This window comes from Manis pentadactyla, chromosome 1 (genome assembly GCF_030020395.1).
Source record: "Manis pentadactyla isolate mManPen7 chromosome 1, mManPen7.hap1, whole genome shotgun sequence".
Lineage (NCBI taxonomy): Eukaryota > Metazoa > Chordata > Mammalia > Pholidota > Manidae > Manis > Manis pentadactyla.
Window position 1 is genome coordinate 20,160,852 of NC_080019.1, and position 25,215 is coordinate 20,186,066.

Sequence of the window (25,215 nt, forward strand, 5' to 3'; positions counted from 1 at the left end):
AGTAGACTGATATACAGGCACTAGGAGATGACTGAGATACAAAATATCCCTACATTAAAGTGAACATCAGTGAAGAATAACTGACACTTTCTTTACTACGGGTACATGTCATCCACTTCTAAATATCTCATTTGCAAGAACAGAATAAACTCTATTTTTGGATAAATATATACAACAGCCAAAATAGCCACAGAGATTCAGTTCCAATTCCGAAGACCTTGGGTTAAAAGCTATGGGAATGATAATTCTAAAATATTTTTAAAGAAATGCTCCAAAGAAAGAAAGAAAGAGAAAGATTTCAATAGTTATGTAAACTTCTTAATTTTTCGAACTAGGAAATGAATCTTACTCATAGCTACAACTTCATCTGGTCCTCTCTCAGAATATCTGTTACACTAAACTATAAGCATATGACAATTTGGAAATAGTTTTAAAATATTAAAATAACCTAACATCTCCAAACCTGATTACTTTACTTAGAACAAAAGTAATTGAAGAGTTAGAAGATTTTTTTTCCCCAGGATTTTGAGAGAATTTGGGGTTGGAAATGAAGCTTATTCACATGATAATAATGGGAATTAGAAAAAGTCCCATTAAAATCAGAGTGGGAATGACATTCACAATTTAAATTATCTGTGTGATAGTCACCTGCTTTTAATTAAGAGCTAAACAAGCTGAACAGCATTTGTTATCTATAGGACCCATGCCATCTTGCCATCATTACATGTTAACAGTGTTGAGCTATTTCACATTATGAGAATGTCCATTGAACCTTTTGGTCAGTGGCTGTCAGAAGGAATGCTCCTTTTTGGGATTCAAGTGTGGGCTTACCAAGACACTACTAAAATAAAGTACTTAAAGAGCTTAGTTATTCAGTTATCTGGAGGTTCATCTGGAGGCAGCTGATATGGGAAATTATTGCCCCTAACTAAAGGCAGTCCTGCAATCATATCCATATTCTACTCTGGCAGAAGTAAATATTTGATAAGCCCAAACTACAGAACATTCCAAAGTATGGGCATCGCAGAACTCAGGAGCTCTAAGTATTAAACTCAGTACCCACTGGGACAACTCATGCTGTGGTCATTTATAGGGAGAACACAAGCTAACTTCTACTTAAAGCATCTCTGCAAGATTGAAAGCAGGGTCTCAAAGAGAGATTTGTATATCCATGTTCATAGCAGCAAATGCCCATTGACAGATGAACAGATAACCAAAACTTGGCACATACATACGAAATGGAATATTATTTAGCCTTAAAAAGGAAGGATATTCTGATGCATGCTGTAATGTGGATGAACCTTGGTGACATTCTGCTAAGTGAAATAAGCCAGTCCCAGAAAGACAAATACTGTATGATTCCACTGTATGACGCACCTAGCCTAGTGAAAGCCACAGGAACAGTTGTTACCAGGGTTTGGGGAACGGAGACTTGTTTTACATGACTATGTGAATGTATTTAACATTATTGAACTTATAATGAAAAATGGTCAACTGGAAGATTCATAGACACTGAGAAGTGACAGGTGGTTACCATGGGGGAGTGGGTAGAGTGGTTGAGTGGGGAGGGGAAGGGGGTTAAAGGGGCCCAGAAATTCTCAATCATAATATAAGTTGGTCACGGGGATGACAGTACAGCATGGAGAATATAGCCAGTGATTCTGTAACATCTTCCTGTGTTGACAGATAGTAACCACACTAGATGGGTTGAGGATTTAATCATGTGGTTAAGTGGTGAACCACTGTGTTATATACTTGAAGCCAATATAAGATTGCATATCAACTATATGTCAATAAAAAATAAATGATCAGGTTGGTAAATTTTATGTTGCGGATATTTTATCACAATTAATACATTGTTTTAATTTAAAAAAAAGACTGAAACCTGCGATCCTATCTATTTGATAGAGATTCTGAAACTGAGATTTGTGTTTAATTATGTAACTTCTCTTAGGGTTCAGGCTTTTCGATTCATTCATTCTTTTATAATACATAAAATATCTCCTTTCTCCTTTATTTTTACTACTTGCCTTTTGCCTCTTTGTGTCTTGATGGATTTTGAGTTTTACTGTATCAGTGCTTGTATGTTGCAGGCTGTGCTGATTGCTTTTTGAAAGCAGGAAAAGTAAAAATTCTTTAATAAATTATAATTTCAAAAAGTTGAATCAGAAACAGTTCCTCTAAGGCCTATCTGTTGCAGTTTTGGTACCTACAGGGGAAGAGACGACGGAACTACCTTTCTGACTCTTTTCTCTTTCTAGGAATTCACGTTTTAATCAACATAATCCTTTCTCATTGGCTGATCTTACCAATGCCAAAGCACAAGAGGTTCCCAACTTTTCCATCCATGGGAGCCTATGAAAGGTGCAATGACCTTTTTAAACTTAAGATCCTTTACCAATATTGCACTCAACTGTACCTTTGTCACCTAAATGCCTTCTAGGTGTGTAAAACATCACTTTATTTAGTAGTAAACTACAAAAATAAACCTTTGAAGTAGTTCACTTTAGTCCTTGGATTAAACAGTAGGCAACTCCCATCACTTTGAAGGTCTGGGTCCTTCTCTGAATGATAAAGTACACATCTTTCTATGATTGATTTTTGTATGGTGCATTGGTTCAGAATTAAATGAGTTCTAAATAAATATCTGGTGGCTATGAGAACAGGTCAACCCAATGGATTTCACAGACTTTGAGCTGCCTTTCAAACACAGATATAAACAAAGAACAGCAATGCTCATTCAGGGCTGAACTTCCTGAAGTCTCTATAACATGCTATTCCTTCCATAAATTTCCCATAGGAATATGCGGGCAGTACATCATTGGGATGTGCACAGCAATAGTGCCAGTCTTACCACAGACAGTTAAATAACTTGAGTGGTGTGGTACACACACACACACGATCACAGCAGATCTGAAAGATCAGACCTTACATCTGATCATGCAAATCACATCATTAAGTCTGAACGCATCTAACATCTTGTTACATGGTCAGTGTAACAGATGGTCTCTGTCTCAGACTTGTTATTTTCCTAACAAAACAGCATGCAGAAAGAGTTTTTCCCCCCCAAACATTAATTAGAATAAAATGACCTCAATGTGAGCATTCAAATTATTCCAGTTTATGGTTTAAAAATTTTTTCACTGTCTTCCTAGATTTTTTCTTAACTGATCAACAAGATATGTTTGTAGGAGGACCATTTTGCTAGTTGCAGTTCTGATGTCTGTTCATTTTTATAGTATTTACATTATTTATTTCTAGCCAGGAAATAATGATCCCATAAATTGCTGGAGAATGTTTGTGGCTACTGTGCTGGAGAGAGTGATATCCCAATGGCTCTATGACATTTATCTAAGTCTCCATTAATTTTACATGGTCAAGTCTAGTAATAGTTAAAAGCTAATTCAATGTTGCATTTCTCACCTTAATGAATGTTCCAGAAGGGATTATGGTTTCATAGATGTGCCCTCAGACTGAAGCATCACAATTTCCACTGACTTGAATGGATGTGACTTCACACACATCAGAATAATACATGATAATCTAAAGATCTAGAAGGGGATTGGTAATGTGCAACCATAGTTTACCACTGGTAGTCTAAGCAATCAGGAAAAAAATTCTTTTGACCATGTATTTTATATATACTTTTTGGTAAAATATTCCTCTGTCCCTTAGATTTTTACATAATTTAGTCAACATGGTTTCTTTTGCAAGGGCACATGTTTTTGGTACAGTAAAGAAAACTTGAAGCCATAGCCCACCGTGAAAATTCACTCAGAAGTGTTACACTAAGGGTAGAACACCCAACACCACACTTGGAACCTTATGAGCGCTTGATACATGCGAACTATGTCGAGACTTATCGCTGCAATTTCTCTACATACAGAAAGGATACAAAAGAACAATATTCTCTAGTGAAAGAGTTTTAAAAATGCATCATGCCTCATTTTGTAGGTCGTAGACTTTAACACTAAATTTCTGGACATCTATGGTATGCAGACCACAAAAGAATCAACAGAAGACAGAAAACCTTGGATGGGCTACTACTGCTTCGAACAGGGACATGTGGGTATATGCTTACAGACAGTGCTTCATTTCAATGAATGACCATAGTCTCTTCACTCACAAAAAGGAGCCATTATAAGATTCCTATTTGATAACTACTGAATTTCAAGAACGTGAACAAAGTTAACTGCTGAATTTAGATTCCTTGTCAGCCAGACTATTGTTTGGGTAAAGGGTGATAGCAAGGCACGTTTTCTTAATTCAATAAAAGATTTGTATTAAACTGCAACTTTTGGAGTCATATTCTTCTTGAAGCACAAGGAACATCACTCTAGCAACCAGAGCTTGGCACAGGTTCCAGGGAAGGCCATTTACTCGGGTACAGCCTGGCTACGCAGTTGTGCTTCAAGGCAACCAGAGAGAGGGGCGCGCCCTTACTTACAGAGGTGACTTCAGCAGCGTGTGGGAGTGTTAGGGTAGGGATGTGGGAGGTAGAGAGCAATGGCGCCCACTTTACAGGAGTGCAGGGTCTTCCGCCTTGAAAGTCTTGCTTTGGGTGAAGAAAACTAGCTAACCCTCCAGAGACTGCTTTCACAGACGCTATTCAATTCCTTAGTCAAACTGGGTCCTAGAAAACACTTTTGAGTGCCATAATTTTGGGTGAAAGGTAGTTCCTTTCATTTGAATCATTTCGAAAGCTGATAAATCATCTGCCTAAATAAAAAAAGATGATGTTTGATTCAATTAATTTATTAAGAGATCAGCCGCATGTCCTTTCATATTACTGATTCTGAACATCTGTCACAAAGCAGATTTTGTTCAGGACATTATGAACAACTGCATCATTCATGACTGGTGCAATAAGTATATCACCACCAGGTCACTACATCAGTGGTGACATCCATTTCCCGTAAAATGTCAACACGGGAACACATACTACATGTGCGCATGAAATGACATGAATGCGATGCTTATTCAAAGGATAGCCTAACTGTTTCTTATGCTTTTTATCTGCTTGTAGAGAATTGCTAGTCAAGCTAGCTGAGGAGTGTACAACATTACTGAAAAATAATAGATGTCCACTATTTCAATTACAAATAAAAATAAACTTTAAAAAATGAACATGAGATTTTTTAGAGATCAAAATTTCATATACTGTAAGGAAAAGTCAAACTATACTTCCAATTTATTTTCTACAAAACAGAATATGTATTTTATTTACTTCTAAGAAGAATTTTTTTGTACTAAAAGTAATATGATAATTTTTTAGTTACTGAAAACTAAAAAAAAAAAATGAGTAAAATCTATGCATTAAAAAAACCCTGATAGCTGAGGAGTACAGTTGACGTTTCCAACCTTCTCTTCTCCTTTGAAATTCTATGAACTTCCAAACATTCTCTAATCAGAAAGAAATGGCCATGGAGTGTCTCTTTAAGGACAAACAAATGGTTCTTTGGGTTTTTGTGTTCATCGCCTAGAAGCAGTGAGAGTTGAGGCCAACACTTCAAAAATACCAGCTCCCTGTTACCTCTTGATCAGGCAGGACCCCAGTGCCCAGCCATTCACTGGCTCTGCCACCTCCTGAGAGAAGGGCGAGGGATTCAAGCCTGCCACCCCTCCCCCACCCCGCACACATTGCTGTATTGCTCAGTGCAAAGAACTGGGGGTACAGGCAGCCAGTTGACAGCAATGTTTTCTACAACAAGGAAAAACACCAGCAGTCAGGAAAAATAGAACATAATAAAAAATAAGAAAAGTCACTCTTCAAGTAACTTCTGGGGCAGGAATTTCAATGATTTTAAAAGCAAAACCTTATAAGAAAAAGTTTTCCTTTTAGGGTACCTCCCCAAAGAGCACAGAAATTCATACTGAATTAAAAAGCAACTTTGTGTTGCCAGTTTTCATCCCCCTGGAAAACTATATAAAAGCCTTGACACACCTAATGTCAAAGCTAAGGCAATGGCATACAGCATGCTGACCATAGTTAATAATACCATAATGGATACCCGCAAGTTCCTAAAAAGGTAGATCTTAAAAATTCTCATCACAAGAAAAAAAATTTGTGAACTGTGATGATGGATGTTAACTGGACTCACTGTGGTCATCATTTTGCAATATATATAAATAACAAATCATATATGCTTGAAATCAACATAATGCTATTTGTCAATTATATCTCCATTTAAGAAGATAGCTAAGACAATGGGATGCGACACTTTTTTTTTGGATAAATGCAGTATTTGGTGATATCACCTCACTCTGCAGAAGTAGCAGTGATGGGTTGAGTGAGGAGAGAGGAAAGGGAGGCACAGGGAGGTGGAAGGATGAGACGAGAAAGAGGACAAAAGTCAGCTGTGGAGGGAAAGAGGAAGGGAGGGGGGAAAGAACAAGAAGGAAAGGACAGCAAGAAAGAAACAGCGCCCTCCATTCTGAAGCTGAGCCTATGTTCCCTTGTGTCCTAGGTGTGTTTCAATCCTGAATTTCAGAGACTCAGTTTCTCCTGCCTGGGCTGAATGGAGCCCCGTCTTCACTGTGCCCATCCAAACCCTAACCCTCCTTTGGAGACTCACTCAGGTTTTAAAGCTAGACAGTTCTGCCAGGCAGCTTTCCTTGATCACTTTAGACCAGAGGAATGACTTTCTCTTTCAACTCCTGGCATGCCCATCTTAAATAAAACTTATTTGTTTCTTGTCCAGTCATCATTTATATGTCTAAGTTCTAATTCACCACCACATTATAGAACTCTGAAGCTGGAAGTTGTGTCTTTTACTTCCTTTGATTCCTTACAGCAGCCACCGTGGTGCTTTGATTATTGCAGCTATTCTCAGTATCTGTTACTGAAGGGTGAAATGCTACTCATTGTTTGTAACTGTTTTTAGTTAAACAATAAAACTAAAGAGATTTATGCTTCACTTTGGGGGAAGTGATTAGGATATTCATTTATATGATTGTCCTCCTCTTTAACTGACCTTGTTCTAACCACAAATTCTCATAGCTACAAGAAAAAGTTATGTTGCTGGTAGAGCAGAATTACAGAAACATAAGCCATAGGAGTGTGGAAGGGATTCTGAGACCCTTCCACCTCTATTACTTTGTAGGGGAGGGGAGACATGTAGTATAATGAAAACAGCATGAGCTTTCAGGACAATCCTGGGCTCCAACCTTGGACCCACCTCTCAGTGGTTGGGTGGTTTGGGATAACCTACTGAACCATTCTCTGCCTGAGGCAGCTGCATATTTATAAAACAGTGATAATAATCCCTGCCTTGAAATATGCCTGTCTGTAGACAAGCCGGTTCATACAAAATCATCACGTACGGGAAATGGCACATGGTAGGCTCTGCAATTAGTCTGAGAGCCTTTGTAGCACAGAGACTACGTTTTATCGAGCGTTGTTTCGACAGAACAACAATCTCTAAACAGAGATTATTAAGTCTTTCTTGAATAAGGAAACAGAGACCCAGACCTTGAGTAAGGATTCCCCAAAGCCAAGCAGAATTAGTCTGGTTCAGGTTTAAAGACCACCTATCAGCAGTGCTAAGGTAGGTTTAAGGACTGCAGGCTGACAATAGGCTCCAGGAATCTGCAAGGTTCTCCTCCTTTTCTCCAACTACATATTTGAGTGAAGCTGAATCTTTTTTCATGTACTTTGACCAGAACACCCTGTCACAATAGACTGAATGTAAGAAGCAGTTAAGAAATATATACTCTTCATGTAAGTCAAACCGGAAGGATTTACAAAATGGCAAAACAATGTCACTTCACATTTTTTGTTTTGGGAAAAAAGTCATTTTTCATGAAATATTTATGTTATTTATATATAGATTATTTATATAATGTGTAATGGGTTTGTTTTGGTTATTTTTAAATGAATTGATAGTTAAAATTTGTTTCGATTTCTAATATGGGTAACTATTACTAGATATCACTTCTAGAAACAAAAGCTTTAGGGGTACTCATCAACTGTGAGAGTCTAATTGGGGTCCTGACAACAGATAGTTTGTGAGTGGCTGATCTGGTTCAATTACCTCACTCTGCAAATGGAAAATGAAGGCTTAGTAAAGTTAATACACTCACTTGACTACATTAAGCTCCTCAGAGGTGAAGTTAGGGATGGAGCTCTAGGTCTTCCATAATTGAGCTCTTAAATACTGTTCTGATCTCAGAAAGTAAGGAAAACAGACTTGAGGAAATGATTCAAGCTTCGAACCAAAGTTCAGTTTTTCTAAGAACATTTTACTTCCCATTTGTGTTCTTTACATTAAGCTCCTCAGAGGTGAAGTTAGGGATGGAGCTCTAGGTCTTCCATAATTGAGCTCTTAAATACTGTTCTGATATCAGAAAGTAAGGAAAACAGACTTGAGGAAATGATTCAAGCTTCGAACCAAAGTTCAGTTTTTCTAAGAACATTTTACTTCCCATTTGTGTTCTTTATACATTGGGTATATTCTTACCCATTTTGAAGAATAACTCTTAGAAAATATGACATATGAAGGGTCAGTAAAGCTTCCAAACATAGAGTCTCTGAAACCACCTGGTGAAACCAATTTTATCTCCAAAGGTCAGCTGCCTCAGAAAACAGTGTACACAGTTAGTTAGAAGTCTGACATGGCTGAAAAAAATCTAAGCTTTAGACTGAGAGACATCTTAGTTCAAAATACTGAGCCTTCATCTTACCTTTATAGAGGGGGTAATAAGCTCCCACATCAGATGATGTATAGATGTGTATAACATATATAGTATAACCCTTTCACAAGCCTTCAGCATCAGCTCATAATCCTTCAAATTCCCTTTCTAAACTCCTTGATTATTAACTACTTTTGCATGCTAGTATCCATGTAAATGAAGAGTTATAAACTGAATTCTGTGTGCTCCTCACCCACCCAGATTCATATGCTGAAGCTCTAACCTCTAGTGTGATGGTAGAAGGAGGTGGGGCTTTGGGGAGGTAATTACACTTAGATGACATCATGAGGTTGGAGCCCCCATGAGGGGATTAGTGCCCTTATGCTAAGAAGCAGGGATGCGAGAGCTTTTTCTGTTCACCATGTGAGGACAAGTGGAAAGGCAGGTGTGCAAGCCAGGAAGACGGCCTCCGCCATCATACTGGCATCCTGATCTTAGCCTGCAGCTTCCAGAGCTGAGAGAAAGAAATGTCTGTCGTTTAAGCCAGCCAGTCTGTATTTTGTTACAGCAGCCCAAGGTGACTAAGAGTTTTTTATTTATTTTCGTACCTATACCAAAAAAGAAATTAGAAGCTTATAAACTACTGATCCCATCCATTCTATTGAGGCAGTGTTATTTCAGGGTAAAAGGGCCCAGATGGCAGGCTGCTGGGCAAAGGCTGTCACACCTGTAAGTATGTACATTGGCTGGGGCAATACTCCTACTGCAGCACTAACACGCCAGATACATGGATGAGCTTTAATGAGGAGGCTGAGGGTCTCCAAATATGACCATTGCCCCCCTCTCCCTTCTGTTTCCTTCTCAAATGTATAAATCTAAAACCGAAATTCCAGAAGAAAAATTAAATAACTTTTCAGAGCCCTCCAAACACACAACCCTATTAAATTAGCTTAGGGTTCACAGGTAGAAGTGGGGGGCATAAAACCACAGTCATCTCTCATGTGTAATAACAATAAAAATGGATAACCATGTGGGGTGGTTTTGGTTCTAAAACTGTCTGAATTGGACACAAGTTCAGAAAACACTTCATATATCAAGACACATTCAAGTATGTCCCCTTCCTTCAGTTTAGAGGAGCATCTCCAAAGCTGCCATCTTTGCGTCTTATGATACGTGTCAAGAGAAGACACCTGGAGATCTCCTTAGTTCTGTGACTAATTCACTCCTGTTCGCCTACCCCAGTCTTACCATATACTCACTGCATCAAAATTATTTTTCTCTATTTATCAGTTGTTCAATAAATTCCCTCAGTGATTTTATTACATATTGAAAGGAAGAGTATTTTCAGCTGAAGAGGCCCAGTCCTTGAGTATGTTAACTGAAATAAAAAGCAACATGCTAATAGTAGCCACACTAAGCCTTTTAAAGATAACCTATAATATGAACTGGTTTGGCTTTTTATTCAGAATGAAAAATAGCTCCCTCTAGTTAGCTAGAGTAAAGTCTGGACGTATTTCCTGCATCACTGCTTCTCTGTGTGATCCCAGTAGAGTTAGTTATACATGGCTTAAACCATTCATTCCATTCATTCCATTTGCAGTCTCCTCTCTGTTTTGCTTTAATTTCATATTATACTGGCAGTTACCCAGCTTCATTAACTACTTAGGAAATTTCTCAAGTACACTACAGAAACACCATGCAAGAAATATTAACATAGAGCAGTGTTCTTGAAGTAAAACTTAAACTCTGCAACAGTGAATCCTGTTCACCTGCTAAGCCTTTTGTGGTTGTATATAAGGATGATGGCATGTTACCTGGGTGACACCCCTGGAGGATAGAGCAGGAGGCTGCTCACACCGGACTTCAGAGCCCACCCGTCCCACCTACCACCACAGACAAGCACTTACCCACATCTAACCCATGTGCTCGGAAGAGGACTCATTCACGAACCAATAATAGTCACTGAGTGCTAGTTACAGAGATAGCATTTTGCTAGACATTACGGAAAGATGTAAAAGCATACTTTCTGTGCTCTAGGACTTACAGTAATTCTGTTGTGAAAACATATATAAAACATGAAAAGCACCAAAAAATTGAGACAGAACAAAAGGGTTTTGGGGGAGAAAAAAGTCACTCTTGACTTTGAGGGTAAGAGAAGCCATCAGAGAGGAAGCATCCTGTGGATCGAACTTGAGGGAAGGAAAAGGAAACTGTTTGGAGAAAGACAAGACTAAGGGAAGAAAAGGCTAATCTGGCATGGCACAGTTTGTGCAGACAAGCAGCAGGAAATAATGCTGAAAACAGCATTTTAAATTTAATTAGTTCATCAAGCCTTTACTAATGTCCAGCGGCATTCCGGGTGCTGGCAATGCAAAGGTAAACCAGACAGGTCAGGGGCCTGCCCTCCTGGAGTCTGCACTACGGGGGCAGAACATCTACTATGAAGAAAATACATGCAGTATAGTGGGGAGGGCCGGGGTGGAGGAGTCTACTCTAGATCGGTGGTCAGGCAAAATCTGTCTGCCTGAGGAATATATTGAGCTGAGATGAGAAGGAACCACACCCCCTTGCACAGAGTGAACACCACGTGTAAAAGGCCTGAGTCAAGAATGAGCTTGTATCCTTCAAAGCACCAAAAGGAGGTCAAGGTGGCTAACCAAGTGTGCTGGGAAATTCTCCAGAAGCATTGATTCAAACCGCACCTTACCATTTTATATAGCGCTTTTTGTGGTTGTATATAAGGATGATGGCATGTTACCTGGGCGAAACCCCTGGAGGATAGAGCAGGGGGCTCCTCACAGCTGACTTCAGAGCTCACTACCCCTCCCACCTACCACCAGCACATGAGCTCTGTGTTCTGTTCCCTGTAGTGTTCCCAGGGCTTGACCAGGGCTTGGTGTATTGAAGTTGATCAAGAGCCAGCTGTTGAATGAATGGACTGAATGAATATCAATTATCACCTTCTCCCAAGTGGTCTAACATGAGAGAAAGGTTTGGTGAAAAAGGAGACGGGTTGACAAGTGAGTTGGAAAGTCTACCTATGGTTCTCATCTTAGATTAAAACTACTCTCTTCATGTCCTTCTCAGGTAAGGGCAGTCCCGGAACGTTGCATGCTCATTTCAGGGACTTTTCCAAATGCAAGCAGTTACCCATTTCTCTAAGAACTTCTTTCCTTTCAAGTCCTCTGCTGGGAATGTCTGGAAGTAACGTCCACTCCAACTCTCCTTATCACTATGCTAGGTTAATTAAGGCGAAGAAATACTGTTTAAAAAAGAAGGGAAGGAAATACCTGTGGTATGGGGGGGACTATACCACTTTTCCTCTGCCCCCATATATGACTGAATGATTATTTCTCATTTGTAACTTATAAAATCTGCTCACTGCACCTTCCCCTAGAGTTCCGTCTGCCTAGCCTGCTTCAGGTGGCAAGACACCCTCTATACCCTAACTTCGCAGAAACAAAAGATAATTCCATTCTGCATGCTTGTGACCTTTGCAGACAAGGACTAGCATTTGATCCTTGTGACACTGTTTTTCTTTAGTCAGAGTCTTAAACTGGACAGTGTGCAGGAGACCGGCATGGGTGGGCATGAGGGCCAGGCACAAAGCAGCGGTGGGGGAGTCGGCGGGAGCTGTGGTGAAAGGGGAGCCCCGCCTGATTCAGAGGGGTGGCTGTGCCTCCTGTCCAACAAATTGCACAGACTGTTCTGCCGCTGGTACAAGGCCTGGATTTTCAGAGTTCAGTGCAAAAATAAGGCATAGAAGGAGGGCTTTTTTCCTTAAAGTTTATTCCTGATACTGGCCCAGAAGTAAACATGGGACATCTCAGAAGGCTGTTGGTTTTTCAGTGGCAGGAGAGGAGGTAGGGGTGTGTATGTGTGTGTGTGAGAGAGAGAGAGAGAGACAGACAGACAGAAAGACAGAAACAGTGGGAGACAGGAAGACAGAGAGGAGAGGGGCAGGAGGGAGGAGAGTAAGGAAGTCAAGGAGGGAGAGGCAAGGGGTGGGGGTCGGAGACTGGGAACTACAGAAAGGACCCGAACAGGGTCCCAGTGGGCAGAAGGCAAGAAGCAAATCTGATCTAAAAGCAGCAGGAAGTGGGGAGGAGGGGCAGAGAGGCTGCAGACAGAGGCAGGAGCGCGCAGGGGCCCAGGGTAGGGGCCCAACCCCGGCCGTCCCGCCGCCTGGCCCCTCTCGGGACAGCTCCCGCCCCTCACCTGCATCGGCCAAGCCCCCCTGGAGCAGGGTCCAGGCAGAGGGGCCACCGCAGCGGCTCAGGAGTGTCCGCCACCCACCTCGGGAGGGCAGTGGGGCGCCGTGCCGTGTTCCAACTCTGACCACCCCTGGCTTCCCCGGGACACCCAGATCCCAGGCTGAGCAACGGTGACACAACCTGGGACTGAGGATGAGCCAGGCCACTGAAGCTTTAGGGCCTCGGGTACAGGGGGTCCTTTGGGGCACTGCCCTTTCGGCAGGGCGGCCGGCTGGGTCCCCCACTAAGGACAACTGGACTACTATGGTGGCACAGGGTCCCGACACCGCGGGCACGACCGGGATGGGAGGCATGGCATGAAACGTGACAAAGAATGACAGCTGGCTGCGCCCTGAGCTCCTCTATGGGAGCGGCCATGGCCCAGGCCACGTGGGCTGAGCCCTCACTGCCCCCGGGGCTGACGCCCTTGCAGACACGCTCAGGGCCCATGGAGGCGCCCAGGCAGCTGCACCAAGGCTGAAGGGCGCTCACGCTTACCAACAGCCTCTGAACCAAAGCAATAAAAGGTCCAGAACTAACGCGGCCAGTGAAAGATCATTGAAAAAAACATTTTTTATTGGGCTCCTACTCAAGACACTATATACATGCTTTTAAACACACTTTGAGTTCTAAAATATTGGACTTGAAAGAGAGTATAATGCTGAACCTTCATTTCAGAAATGAAACAATTTGAAGAAATTTCATTACAGGCTTAAATGGGAATTTTAATATGTGTAGTGAATTGATAAGAAATTTGAATACTTGCAGGGATCTGTAGCAATATATGATAAGCTGTTTCAAGGTAAAATTGAATAATTAATCATTTAATACATATTTGAAAAGTTTTGACTTTATAATAAGAAAAGTTCTATGCTAATTTAAAGTATTAACTCATATCTTCACCCCAACATTTAATAAAAAATAGAATAGAATGCTTTCCTTTATTATTTCCTACTTCCCATCTTTCCTCTGACTCCAGTAACGCCAGGACACCGCTGAAGGGGAAGGCCTCTGGGAACTCTAAGGTCTGTTCCACAGTTGAAGGCAAACGCAAATGATCAACTATTAAAGTTCTGTTTACCGTTTTACATAGAGCTATGCCTCTGTTTGTGAAGACAGTGTGTCTCTTAATCACACTGCTGCATTATACACTCATCCTCATGATGAATAGTAATAACTTAAAAAGCCCCTGCTAGACTGATTAATAGAGTGCTCGGCTCATTTCTTCAAAAATCCATTTATTCAGCAAATATTTAGGGAGTACCTACTATGCCTTGGAAACACAATGCCAGGTGCTGGGAATTAAAACGTGATTTAAGACAGAGTCTGTGATTTCAATGAAGAGGTAATGAAGGGGGATGGAGACACCTAAAAAAGAGCAGCCGAAGCACATGGGAGGGGGGTCCAACATCGCTGAGGGTGGTGGAGAGCAAGGGAGTGTCTCATCGGGCATTCCGCCCTCAGATGAATGGCATACATTGTTTGTTCCCTTACACCAAATGCCAGAGCCTTTCTTCACTTTGGTGGAAGAGTATGGAGGTATGGGTACTAATTGAGGGAAAGTGAAGGGACGTGTTCAGCAGACACGAATGTACAAAGTGTCGGCAGAAGACGGGCAAAGCATGCCTCCTGCTGTCAGTTCACGTCACGCTGGGATAGCAACAGTACTTAACCCTGGTGGTCAGACTTCCCTGAAGTCTTCTCCTTCCTTGGGATCTCTGACATGACTCTTGTCTTTCCTCCTTTAAGCACCACATGTCTAAGGAGTTCAAAATTTGTATCTTTCAGCTGGGACCTCTCTTTAAGCTTCCATGTGTATGTAAGTGCCCATTTAATATCTCCTTTTCGGCAATGTTTCAAGGGCACTTCAGTCTTAACTTGTTCAAAACTGGCCTCATGCCTTCCTTTCCTCTTCCCTCCCTTCCAAACCCTTGTCCTCTGCCCTTGCTCCTTATTCTGGGAGTGGCACCAAATTCTACCTGACCTTTCAGGCAAGGCCTGGCAATCTCCTTAGACACCTACCACCTCCTCCTTTCCCATCACTGCCAGATGCAACCACCAGCAGGCCCTGTTGGTTTTGCCTTTCACCATCTTTGCATTCCCCCCCATGCGCATCACTCCATTGTTTTCACTCAGTTCCTTCCTGCCCTTAGGGGTTTGCACATACTGATCCTTCCACCTCAGTCCTTTCTGCCTCTTCTACTTCCTGTACCTGGCTGACTCGGCTGGCTTAAGCTTGTCCTTGACTAGATCAATACCTTCCATTAACTGCTCTCAGGGCACTTTTCCTTTCAATACTTATCCTGAGAATCTTAATTTGTGTCTCCCCCATTAGACTGTGTGCTCCTTGAGACGGGGAGTATATGATTTCTTCACTGTGCTAAAACCACGGCCTAGAGCATTGGCCACAGTTAGTAGACATTCCTTGAACAAAAATGCAGGATGAAGCCTGCATATGCATTTAGACTTTAGTTGCAGGCCATCCTCTGTAACTTAGTAGTTCTCTAAAAAAATGCAGGGTCTAAATCTCAATTATAACATAAGCTGCTCATGGGGGTGGAAACGCAGCATGGAGAATATAGTAACTGTACTAATTGGGGTGAGGATCTAATAATGCGTGTAATTGTTGAACCACTGTATTGCACACTTGAAACCAATATAATATTGTATATCAACTATACTTCAAAAAAAAAATTACAGGGTCTATAATAGCACCCTGTGATAGAGCTACCATACCAAACTCTTATTTGTTGATGTGATTTGACCAAAAGGCTTTTTGTCATTTCCAAATGTTTTCTGGGAGTAGGTCCCCCACCCCCGCTTTGAAAAGTACAGTTCTGCCCTCTTCTTCCTAGTTGAGAGAAACCTATAGAAATCTAGGTTGGGGTGGAGGTTAAAAGTTAAAAGGCAGGGAAAAAAATTTTCACTCTAATAATTATGTAATATAACAACTATTTATAACATTAGAAAGCAATTTTTCATTATTTCTACTTTATTTCTATTTGTATTTTCTAGAACAGACAAATACATACAAAGCTTATATAACTTTTTCTTTTTTTTCCGGTTGCTTATTTTTTCTTTATTTCCAAGACCTTTTAATGACATTAATTTTTGCAGCCTTCAAACATAAGGTGCTTTTCCCTTTTGTTAAAAAGGAATCTCACAGTTCTGTACTTTCTTGAAACCTGTACGGTTGGATGTGTGCATGCAACTGAAATTAAATGATACCTGAAGAATAGGCAACCAAAGAAAACATAGATAAATTGGACTTCAGTAATATTAAAACTTTAATTTTAAAGATACTATCAAGACAGTGAAAAAACAACCCACAGAATGGAAGAAATACCACAACTCATATCTCTGATAAGGTTTCAATATCCAGACTATCTAAAGAACTCCTACAATTCAAGAACAAAAAGACAAACATCCTAATTAAAAACAGGCAAATGACTTGAACAGACATTTCACCAAAGAAGATATATAAATGGCCAATAAGCCTATGAAAAAAATGCCCAACATCATCAGTCATTAGGCAAATGCAAATCAAAACCACCATGAGCTACAACTTCATAATCTCTAAAAGTCAAGTCAGATAGAGAAAGACAAATACTCTATGATCTCACTTATATGTGGAATCTAAAAAAGCCTCACTTGCAAAAACAGTAACATGGTGGTTACCAAGGGCTGGGAGGTGGGGGAAAAGGAGAGATGCTGCCTAAGGTCACAAACTTACAACTAGGGGACAAGTAAGTCCTGGAGATCTAATGCACAAAATAGTGAATATAGACAATAATATTATAATCATCAGACTTGCTGAGAGACTAGATCTTAATTATTCCTACCACAAAAGAGAAATAATTATGTGATGTGATGGAAGTGCTAATTATAGCTACAATGGCAATCATATTACAATATATAAATGTATCAAATCAACATGTACATCTTAAATTTGCACAATGTTATATGTCAAATATAAATCAAAAACAGAAACAACCCCCACAACCAAAAGCTATTGCATACTTACTAGTATAGATATTGAAAAACAAATAGAAAATAAGTGTTAACGAGGATGTGATGAAAATGGAACTCTTGTTACTCATGTAACTCTTGTTACATTGCTGGTGGGAATATAAAATGGTGCAAAGTGTGGAAAATAGTTCGGCGATTATTCAAAAGTTAAACATAGAATTACCATATGACCCAACAACCCCCTTCCTAGTTACATACCCAAATGAAATGGAAGCAGACACTCAAGACAATTACACAAAAATGTTCATAGCAGCATTATTCATGATAGCTGAAAACAGAAACCACCCAAATGTCTATTAATGGATTAATGGATAACAAATGTGGTCAGTTCTTTTTATTGGATAAAAATAAATAAGGTAGTTATAGTCTATAAAGTTGCAGCAAACACTGAATTAACAAATACTAAATTGCTCCACTGAAGGGAAATACAGGGTTAGGTTCCTGAGAGCCACTGGTCATAGCATTTTCATCAACTGATCTATACATAATCTTGTTTCATTTGTACTTCTGTTTAAAGAAACCTCATTAATATATATTGTTGATTCATAACATTGAACTCATGGCCAACAGCACTGTAACTCACGACTAAGTAGAGACTGATCTAACACATATATTTTTCCCTAAGGCACATCACAGCCTTCTTGCACTTACAAACCCAAGACTGCACTTTAGCGCTATGTTTGGGGGTCATTTTAGACAGTGAAATCACCAGCAAAAAGCACAAAAATGCAAAAAACACGGCATTAAATAGACTGTGAAAAGCACACTCATTTACAGTATGGGAACTGAAACAAGAAGGCAGTTTCTGCTGAAATGTACAGGATGACTCAAATTTATTGCTACTCTGTGCATGTCTGCCAATGACTAAGAAAGTGCTTCATGTGTTGACTCTGGAGTTAATAAACAAATGTAGTCAGAAGGCCAATTCACAAATATGGAACCTGCAAACAGTAAGGATCCTACATTCTATACGCATAAATGGACCATAACTCATCCATAAAGTGAAATTCTGATACGTGCTACAATGTGGATGAACCTTGAAAACACTATGCTTAAGTGAAAGAAGCCAGCCACAAAAGGACACATATTGTATGTGTCTTAAGATGCATGAGTATCTTGTAAAAACTGATAAAAGGGAAGCCTTGTATCTGATATGGTCTCAGAAGGCCTGAAGGGGGAGCTCTCACGCCCACCGCTCCCTGTCAATTGCAGACCCTACAGGAAGACAGAGACACCTTATAACTCAGACTATTCTGGTTACTTTACCCCTCACTAGGAGAAGGGAAAAGTGTCTGCCTCCCCTTGCAACAGCTAGGGAACAGCCCAGCCAATGAGCAGCCAAGACATGTGGGACTCCCAGTTTCCTCTAATGGACTTTTGCCTAGAATAGTTCCCCAACTGTCCCCCTTTCTTCTATGAAAGAGCCTCCTCTCCTTCATTCTCCAGACACCCTTGAGGCGTTGCCATAGCTTGCTTGTTCCAAATCGCAATTCTCTGCTGCTCTCAAATAAACCCATGTTGCTGTTAAAATAACTGAAAGTTTTATTTTTAAGGGTAAAAACCTAGAATAGGAAAATTCATGACAAGAGGTTATCGGGCTTGGGTGAGGGGAGAATGTGAAGTTATTGCTTCACAGGCTTAGAGTTTCTCTTGGGGATGATGGAAAGTACAGGAGGGAGATGGAGAGTGTTGATGGTTGCACAGCTTAAGTGGATGCCACCGAACAGTACATTTAAAAATGGTTAAAATGGAAGACTTTATGTTACATTTATGACACAAAATTAATAGATGTACTAAATAAGATTAAATGGATCATTGAAATTTTCTGTTAAAATTGAATGGAGGCTCACTGGATGGCACTAGCAGAGATTCTTATTTACCCACACTTCCTTTTAAAACAAGGACCCTCCTTAATATGTTTTTCTTTTGGTTTATAGACCATATTTAAAAACAGGCTTACTACTTAATGATATCAGCTGATTACTAAGGAAAACAAGAAAATTAAAACGTGCATGTCAGTTGTTTGGCCTCACTTCATGCTTTTGGTGAAAATTTATGCAGTAGTAGAAATTATTCTGACTAATTGCCAAAAGAAGGGTCACGTCGAGAGCCAGCTGGTGTTCCTCATTAGTCTTGGAATAAAATTGTCTTTGTGCTACACTTACGTGGGTGAACTGATATGTGTAGGTAATTTACTACTGGTACTATTTAAGTATCTTGGCACTATGTCCACTTGTAATCTTTGCATTGCTTGCTTTCTTTTAACACCAATCTATTTCTCATCTGCTTCCTTCCCTGCTGAAAACCCCTATTTTCATCTCTCTAGAGAAAGCCATCTGTTAGAATATGGCTATGGCTACTAGCATAATTCAAGTGTTCCTTTTTATTTTAAGTATTTCTTGACCCAGCAATTACAAAGACGCACCACTGGATATAAACATAAATGAAATGTGCTAATGTGGAAGGCAAACAGTATTAAAATATAAACTTAACATAGGAAAGGATTCATAGCCAAGGAAAAATCTTACAATTCTTTCAATCTTTTAAAATGCTTCATAAAAACTAAAAATGTTTCACTACAGAATAACATTTTGGCTTCTTCTATGGTTGCAAAGAAGGGTAATTATGATTGTCATGAAAACACATTGAGCAGCTGTATACTGTTAACAAAAGAACCATTATATGAATGCATGCAAAAACTGGCATTTATATATTCACATTTCCTAGAAATTAGATAGTCTTCTCAACTGGAGTAGATACTAAAAGAGACTGTTTTCTATTAATTGTGGCTTTGTACCAATCCAGTTTTTAGAGCCAACTGGATCATCTTTCTTTTGGGATAATTCCCACATACTATTATATGAAATCTATATATACTGATTTATATATACTCAGGCATGTGCATTATAATTTTGCAAAGAGTAATTTTTAAATTCTCAAGTGATAGATTTTTTACTCTTAAAACAAGCTAGTGTCAGTGGATTCTTTCATACACATACATGATTTATATTTAGAAGTTGTAAAAAAGCATAACAGATAGCTCTGCTGTTTATTTTATGAAGGCTAATTAATAGGTACTTACTCATTAAAGACTAGGTCTGGCGCAAAATAGAGAAATTGGCTGTTTGTATGTTTGTACGATCTCCAGCTCAAGGCAAATGATGATAGACACATCCAAGAATACTGGATTAGGGTAATTTGGTCCTCAAGAGGCAAGTTTTTAAACCCTGAAGAACAGAACAATTAATCACAGAAATACACTTAGCATTTTAGTACATTCCAGGAAGAATCTTCTTAAGTCAACCCCCAACAGCCGTCATTCTCTAATAGACTAAAGTCAACTCAACAGTCATTTATGGAGCAACCGCCAGGGGCATGCCCTGTTCAACATTTCTTTGTAAATTCACTCTATGTTCACAATGAGGGCAAACTGCCAGGGAGAGGAAAGCCAGGCAGTTCAGGCAGCTTTACTGTGGACGATGGTCTAAACACTGAAATTCTAAAGCCTGAAGGAATTTGTATTAACCTGTCAAACCTGCTTCACACTCCTCACAATTAACGTTAAAATAAAGGATGATTTAGTAACTGCCAACTTCTAAATATGTGCAATAAGGATGAGAGATTATTGTTTCCATGAGTTTGTGGTGGTTGAAAAAGTATTATTCCCAACTTCCCACTGTCTGGGATAATGCTGGACTTCCACACCGCTCTGAAGCACGGTCAGCATCCTTGGCGTCCGCCCTCCGCTCCCCCTCGGTCTTCTGCTCTGGGCCCCAGGGCCACCTTTTGCTCCCTTCCTCACTCCCTACATTCCCAGAGGCACCAGGGTACTCAGCTGTTGGCAGTGTCACCTGGGCCAGCTCCTCCTCAGGAGTCGGTCATTGGAGCTTTCCCCGATCATTTTTCTTACGGCTCCTGGTTCACAGTCCATACTCTAAGAAACTGCTTTGATTAATGAACTGTGACACTATGATAGCAATTCTAAGTGAGGTTTCTGTATATTCAAAGGGGCCTTATTAATAAATTCTATGGTATAAAAAAAAAGACTAAAGTAGGAATGTCAAGGACAACTTAAAAGGTGCTGGAGGTAAGAATCTATTTTTAGACAAAACAGTCTTTCAAGGGTCTCATACAACTTCCTTGATAGGTTTTGGTTTACTTGGTTTATGCTTAGATTAGCCCTGATTACCAGATGTTAATAACAGGTTCAGTTTGTATTTTACCTTATTAAAATTTGGGGGATGAACTTTCCATTTCATGCATCAACCCAAGAAATGTATGTTATATTAACAAAAGAACCCTTCATCCTAGTGTCTTAAGAGAAATGAGCACAGGAATCAGATTTTTCCTACATACTCCATTCATTTGACGTCCCTTTAACCACGTGGTATCAGGGTTCAGCAGAAAGCTAACTCCAGTCACGCTGTCGGATGTGGAGGATTTGTCGCCCCGACTTCCTGAGGTCAGGATTTAGAGCATCACAGGGGAGGCGGGCCTACCTGGAAGTACCTTCGCCCACTTCACGACTTGGATCATCTGCTTGCCTGCTAAACGGTTTAGAGTGGAGAGCAGGTTTTCGGCTGTGTCTGGTTTTGAGTGGTCGTAGCCTGCGTACACGATCTCCGGTTCGATGTTCTCAAGGACCATCGCAGGGGAAGGCGTGAGCGCGCGCGAGATGGCGGAGAGCTGGGGGACCAGCGCGGTGTTCACCGAGGGCTCTTTCGCAGGCGCGATGTACGTCGTCCCCTCCTCGGGGCTCTGGGGGGGTGGGGGCGGGTGCTGTTGTGACTGCTCCTCGTGAATCCCTTTTAACTTTCCCAACTTCTTGGACTTTCGGGCTGTAAAAAAGATTACAGACAATAAGGGCAAATTAAAATTATGTCTGGGATACATTACATGAGGTAAGTTACAATCTAACATTGATGTATATTAATTAATTAATTCCTCTAAAGATCTCTTGTTATCCTAATAGGGAAAGTACCTTTTCAATATTTTCTAACATCAGGCACTGTCCTAATTGCTTTATAGAAATTAACTAATTCAACAGTTTTATGAATAGGTACTGTTAAAAGATTTTCATTTTACCTGAGACCAGAAGGGTAAAGAAATCTGCCCAAGATCACACAGCATGTATATATATAAAATAGAGATAAGTTCAGAGGAAGGATAAATTACTTCACATCCTAATAGGTTACATATATCTCAACTAAATCTTACATAAGCCAATAATGCCCACTTATTGTCCACCAAAGCGTTGCCAACAAGTGCTGGAATGGCCTGATGGAACTTACTTTGGTGTTGTCTCTGCCCCCTCTAATTAGCTTTCCCTGGCCCCTTTACTAGTTCTTCTTTGGTGTCTCCCTACCACTTACTTTTCTCCTTACCATCCACACACAATGGCTTGCTTACACAGAGTAGTTATTTTGTGCAAATGCTGCTAGCCTCTGTCCTCAGCTATACTGTGCAAAACACAAAGATTAGGTGTTGCTTTTTTTTATTATTTACTTTTATTTAATTTTAGTACATACAATAAAATGCACACATCTTAGTGTACAGTTTGATGAATCCTGACATGTGTGTACACTTAAGTAACCATCACCCAGATCAACATACCAAACGTTCTGACTAATTTTTTCCTCCTTTACTTATTTCACCCAATCCCCTCCCCTCTTCTCCTATGGCAACCATCAGTCTGTTCTCTGTGTCTACGAGTGAGACTATTTCTGTTTTGCTTGGGTGTTCTTTCTCTTTTATAGCCCCCCCCTGGCACCTTGGTAAATGCTATACCCCTAGACAAAGTGATTCATGGATTTCCATAAATTCATGGGAAAGCAATTAACCCCATAGCAAGACAATAAATAGAAAGGAAGAAATGAAGGATCTTGATGACTCCTGGAGAGCTCACTACTAAACGTACAGAAATTAATGCTACAGAAAAATATTCAGGTATAAGTTACATCAATACACACATACACAATCTTTAAATAATCTGTCCCACTCTATATTTCTAACATAAATAATTCACGTATCATATGGCCTGGAACTAAAAAGTATCATAACTACATAGGAATCCCACCTTCGATTTTTAGAACATGTTATGTACCAGTGCCCTATGGTTTGATTTGCCCTAAACAGTCCTGGTTTATGCTTGCTTGCCCAGCATGAATACCAACAGTTCTCTGTTTACTCCTAAAAAAGCACCATGTTTTGGACAATAAATAATAATGTGGTCCTCTTAATTAGAACCAAAAGACTAGTACTAACTTTAATAGCAACTACTCTTCTTTCACAGTTCTCTCAAGGGCTCATAAAACAGATAAATGGGAAATGAAGGAATGGGGAGGGGACAGGGAGGACTGGAAGGCAGACCCGGGTGGATGGCAGGTGGGTGGGGCGGAAGGGCAGATGGACAGATGACGGGGAAGATGCCTCAATGACTAAATGGATCAAAAGAAAAGACAGCTCAGAAGCGCCAAATTGAACTCAGAGCTATAGTAATAACTTTGCAGTTGTAAGGTTTTCAATTTTATTGAAGAATTTCTTTTAAAATTCTTGAAGAACCAGACACCTCTTACTTAGTTCTAATATACATGAGAAACTTACAGGATATCAATTTAACACAGAGTATGCATACGCCACACCAATTAACTTGATTTTAAAAATCACCATTCATGTTTACGATTATGGCCATTAATATTTACCACTTGCTTCACAGAAATACTTAACGATTTAGATAAAATACAAGCCACTATTCAGCAATAGCTCTATCTGCTACACATTCATTAAATATTGGAACTGGGCTGAAAAGACAAGATAGGAACCCTATCTTTAAGGAACTTAAAATTATCAAAGCAGTTAAAAAACTTCAGTCCCTTCAAGTAATTCCGTTTCTTCGAGACTGCCTCCTTCGATAAAAGACTGTGGCAGAAGAATCTGATTTTAAAAATGGTTTCAATGAAAAGCGGATGTATCATATTCATGGGCACCAATGGCTGCCACAGAAGTAGCGCCCAGGAGTTCTGAGCTTCCAGGAGCTAAGATGCTTCGGATGGATGAGTGAGTGAACAAACAATAAACAACCATCAGGGAAGAGCCTCCAAAACTAGGAAAAACAAAGAACACAACAATTTGGTGATCCAAAATACTGTCAATTGATGGCTCCGCTCTGTAAGAACTTGAGAAAATCCTCCACAACATATATCGGTCATTTGGGGAATTAGATATTTGGAACTGCCTCTGTGTTACATAAACTTTTCTCTAAGCTTCAACTGGTTCACCTGAAAAATGGGGACTATAGTGCTTCCCTCTTCTCTCCCACAGAGGGCTAAATGGATTAAGAAAAATAAAAACGTGCTGAAAATTATTACTAACATCTGAAATAATCTTTCAATCTTACTTCCATCTTCCCATAATTTTGCAAATATTAAAAATATTACAGTTCATTACAATTTGTCATCCTTTAGAAGACCATGTCTGACAATGACCATGACTTGATTGACTAGAAATAGCCACGGGTTTTCAGATTTTATTAAAAGTGATATTTGCTTGCAAATTAATTATAAAATTCATATTTGTTTTATGTCTTAGGTCTATAATGCTGTTTATTCTCATGGCTGACTTAAGGCCAAAGCTATGAAATATCATGAAGAGTGTTTAATATTTTCTCTAGCACTTACATGCAAGGCTGTGGCCTGTAGCATAACCTATTGAGCAGATTATCAACATTATGTTTAGCATTTCAGTTACATTTAATTTTATGCTGTGATTTTGTGAACGTATGTGGGGCAAACTTGGAAATGAGTAATAATTTATATTTACTTAGATAGTTCAAGGTAAGAAATATTTTCAGTGTGCAGATTCTCCCGCCAAAGTGTATTCACCCAATACCTTTTCTAAAAGCACGGGGGAGTATGGTTACATAATTACTTGTATTACTCAAAGTAGCTTTCCTAAAGTGCTTGAAAATCTTATGTTGCTCTTCTAACACAACCTGTATTCTAAAATTAAAGCTCCTTAAAAGTTGGAATTTTTTATATCATTTTCCATGATGCTTAGGGGTACTTAACAATTGTTTGTTGGATAAATTTATCTCAAATTTAAATTTTAACACATTTTAATGACCTATTAGTTTATTAAACTTATAAATACTTCCATGTAGGGAACATAGGCAAGTTTCTGAGATTTTAAGATACAGTTTCTGACTTGTTAATCATTATTCCCATTAAAAATTTCTACTATGTAACAATCCATTTGTAGAGTTACAAATCTTAAAATGCTGTATCTAAATAACAATAAGTAATAT

General features: G+C 39.7%; 1 protein-coding gene across 1 annotated transcript in view; it reads right to left on the minus strand.

Moving 5' to 3' along the window:
* Nucleotides 1–25,215, minus strand: part of NR3C2 (nuclear receptor subfamily 3 group C member 2) — a 332,753-nt gene that overhangs the window by 44,269 nt on the left and 263,269 nt on the right. Inside the window, exons 5-6 of the mRNA XM_036910130.2 lie at nucleotides 21,413–21,751; nucleotides 19,996–20,140 (exon numbers count right to left, since the gene is read on the minus strand). Of these exons, the coding sequence (XP_036766025.1) occupies nucleotides 19,996–20,140; nucleotides 21,413–21,751 (484 nt within the window). The remainder of the gene's footprint in view (nucleotides 1–19,995; nucleotides 20,141–21,412; nucleotides 21,752–25,215) is intronic.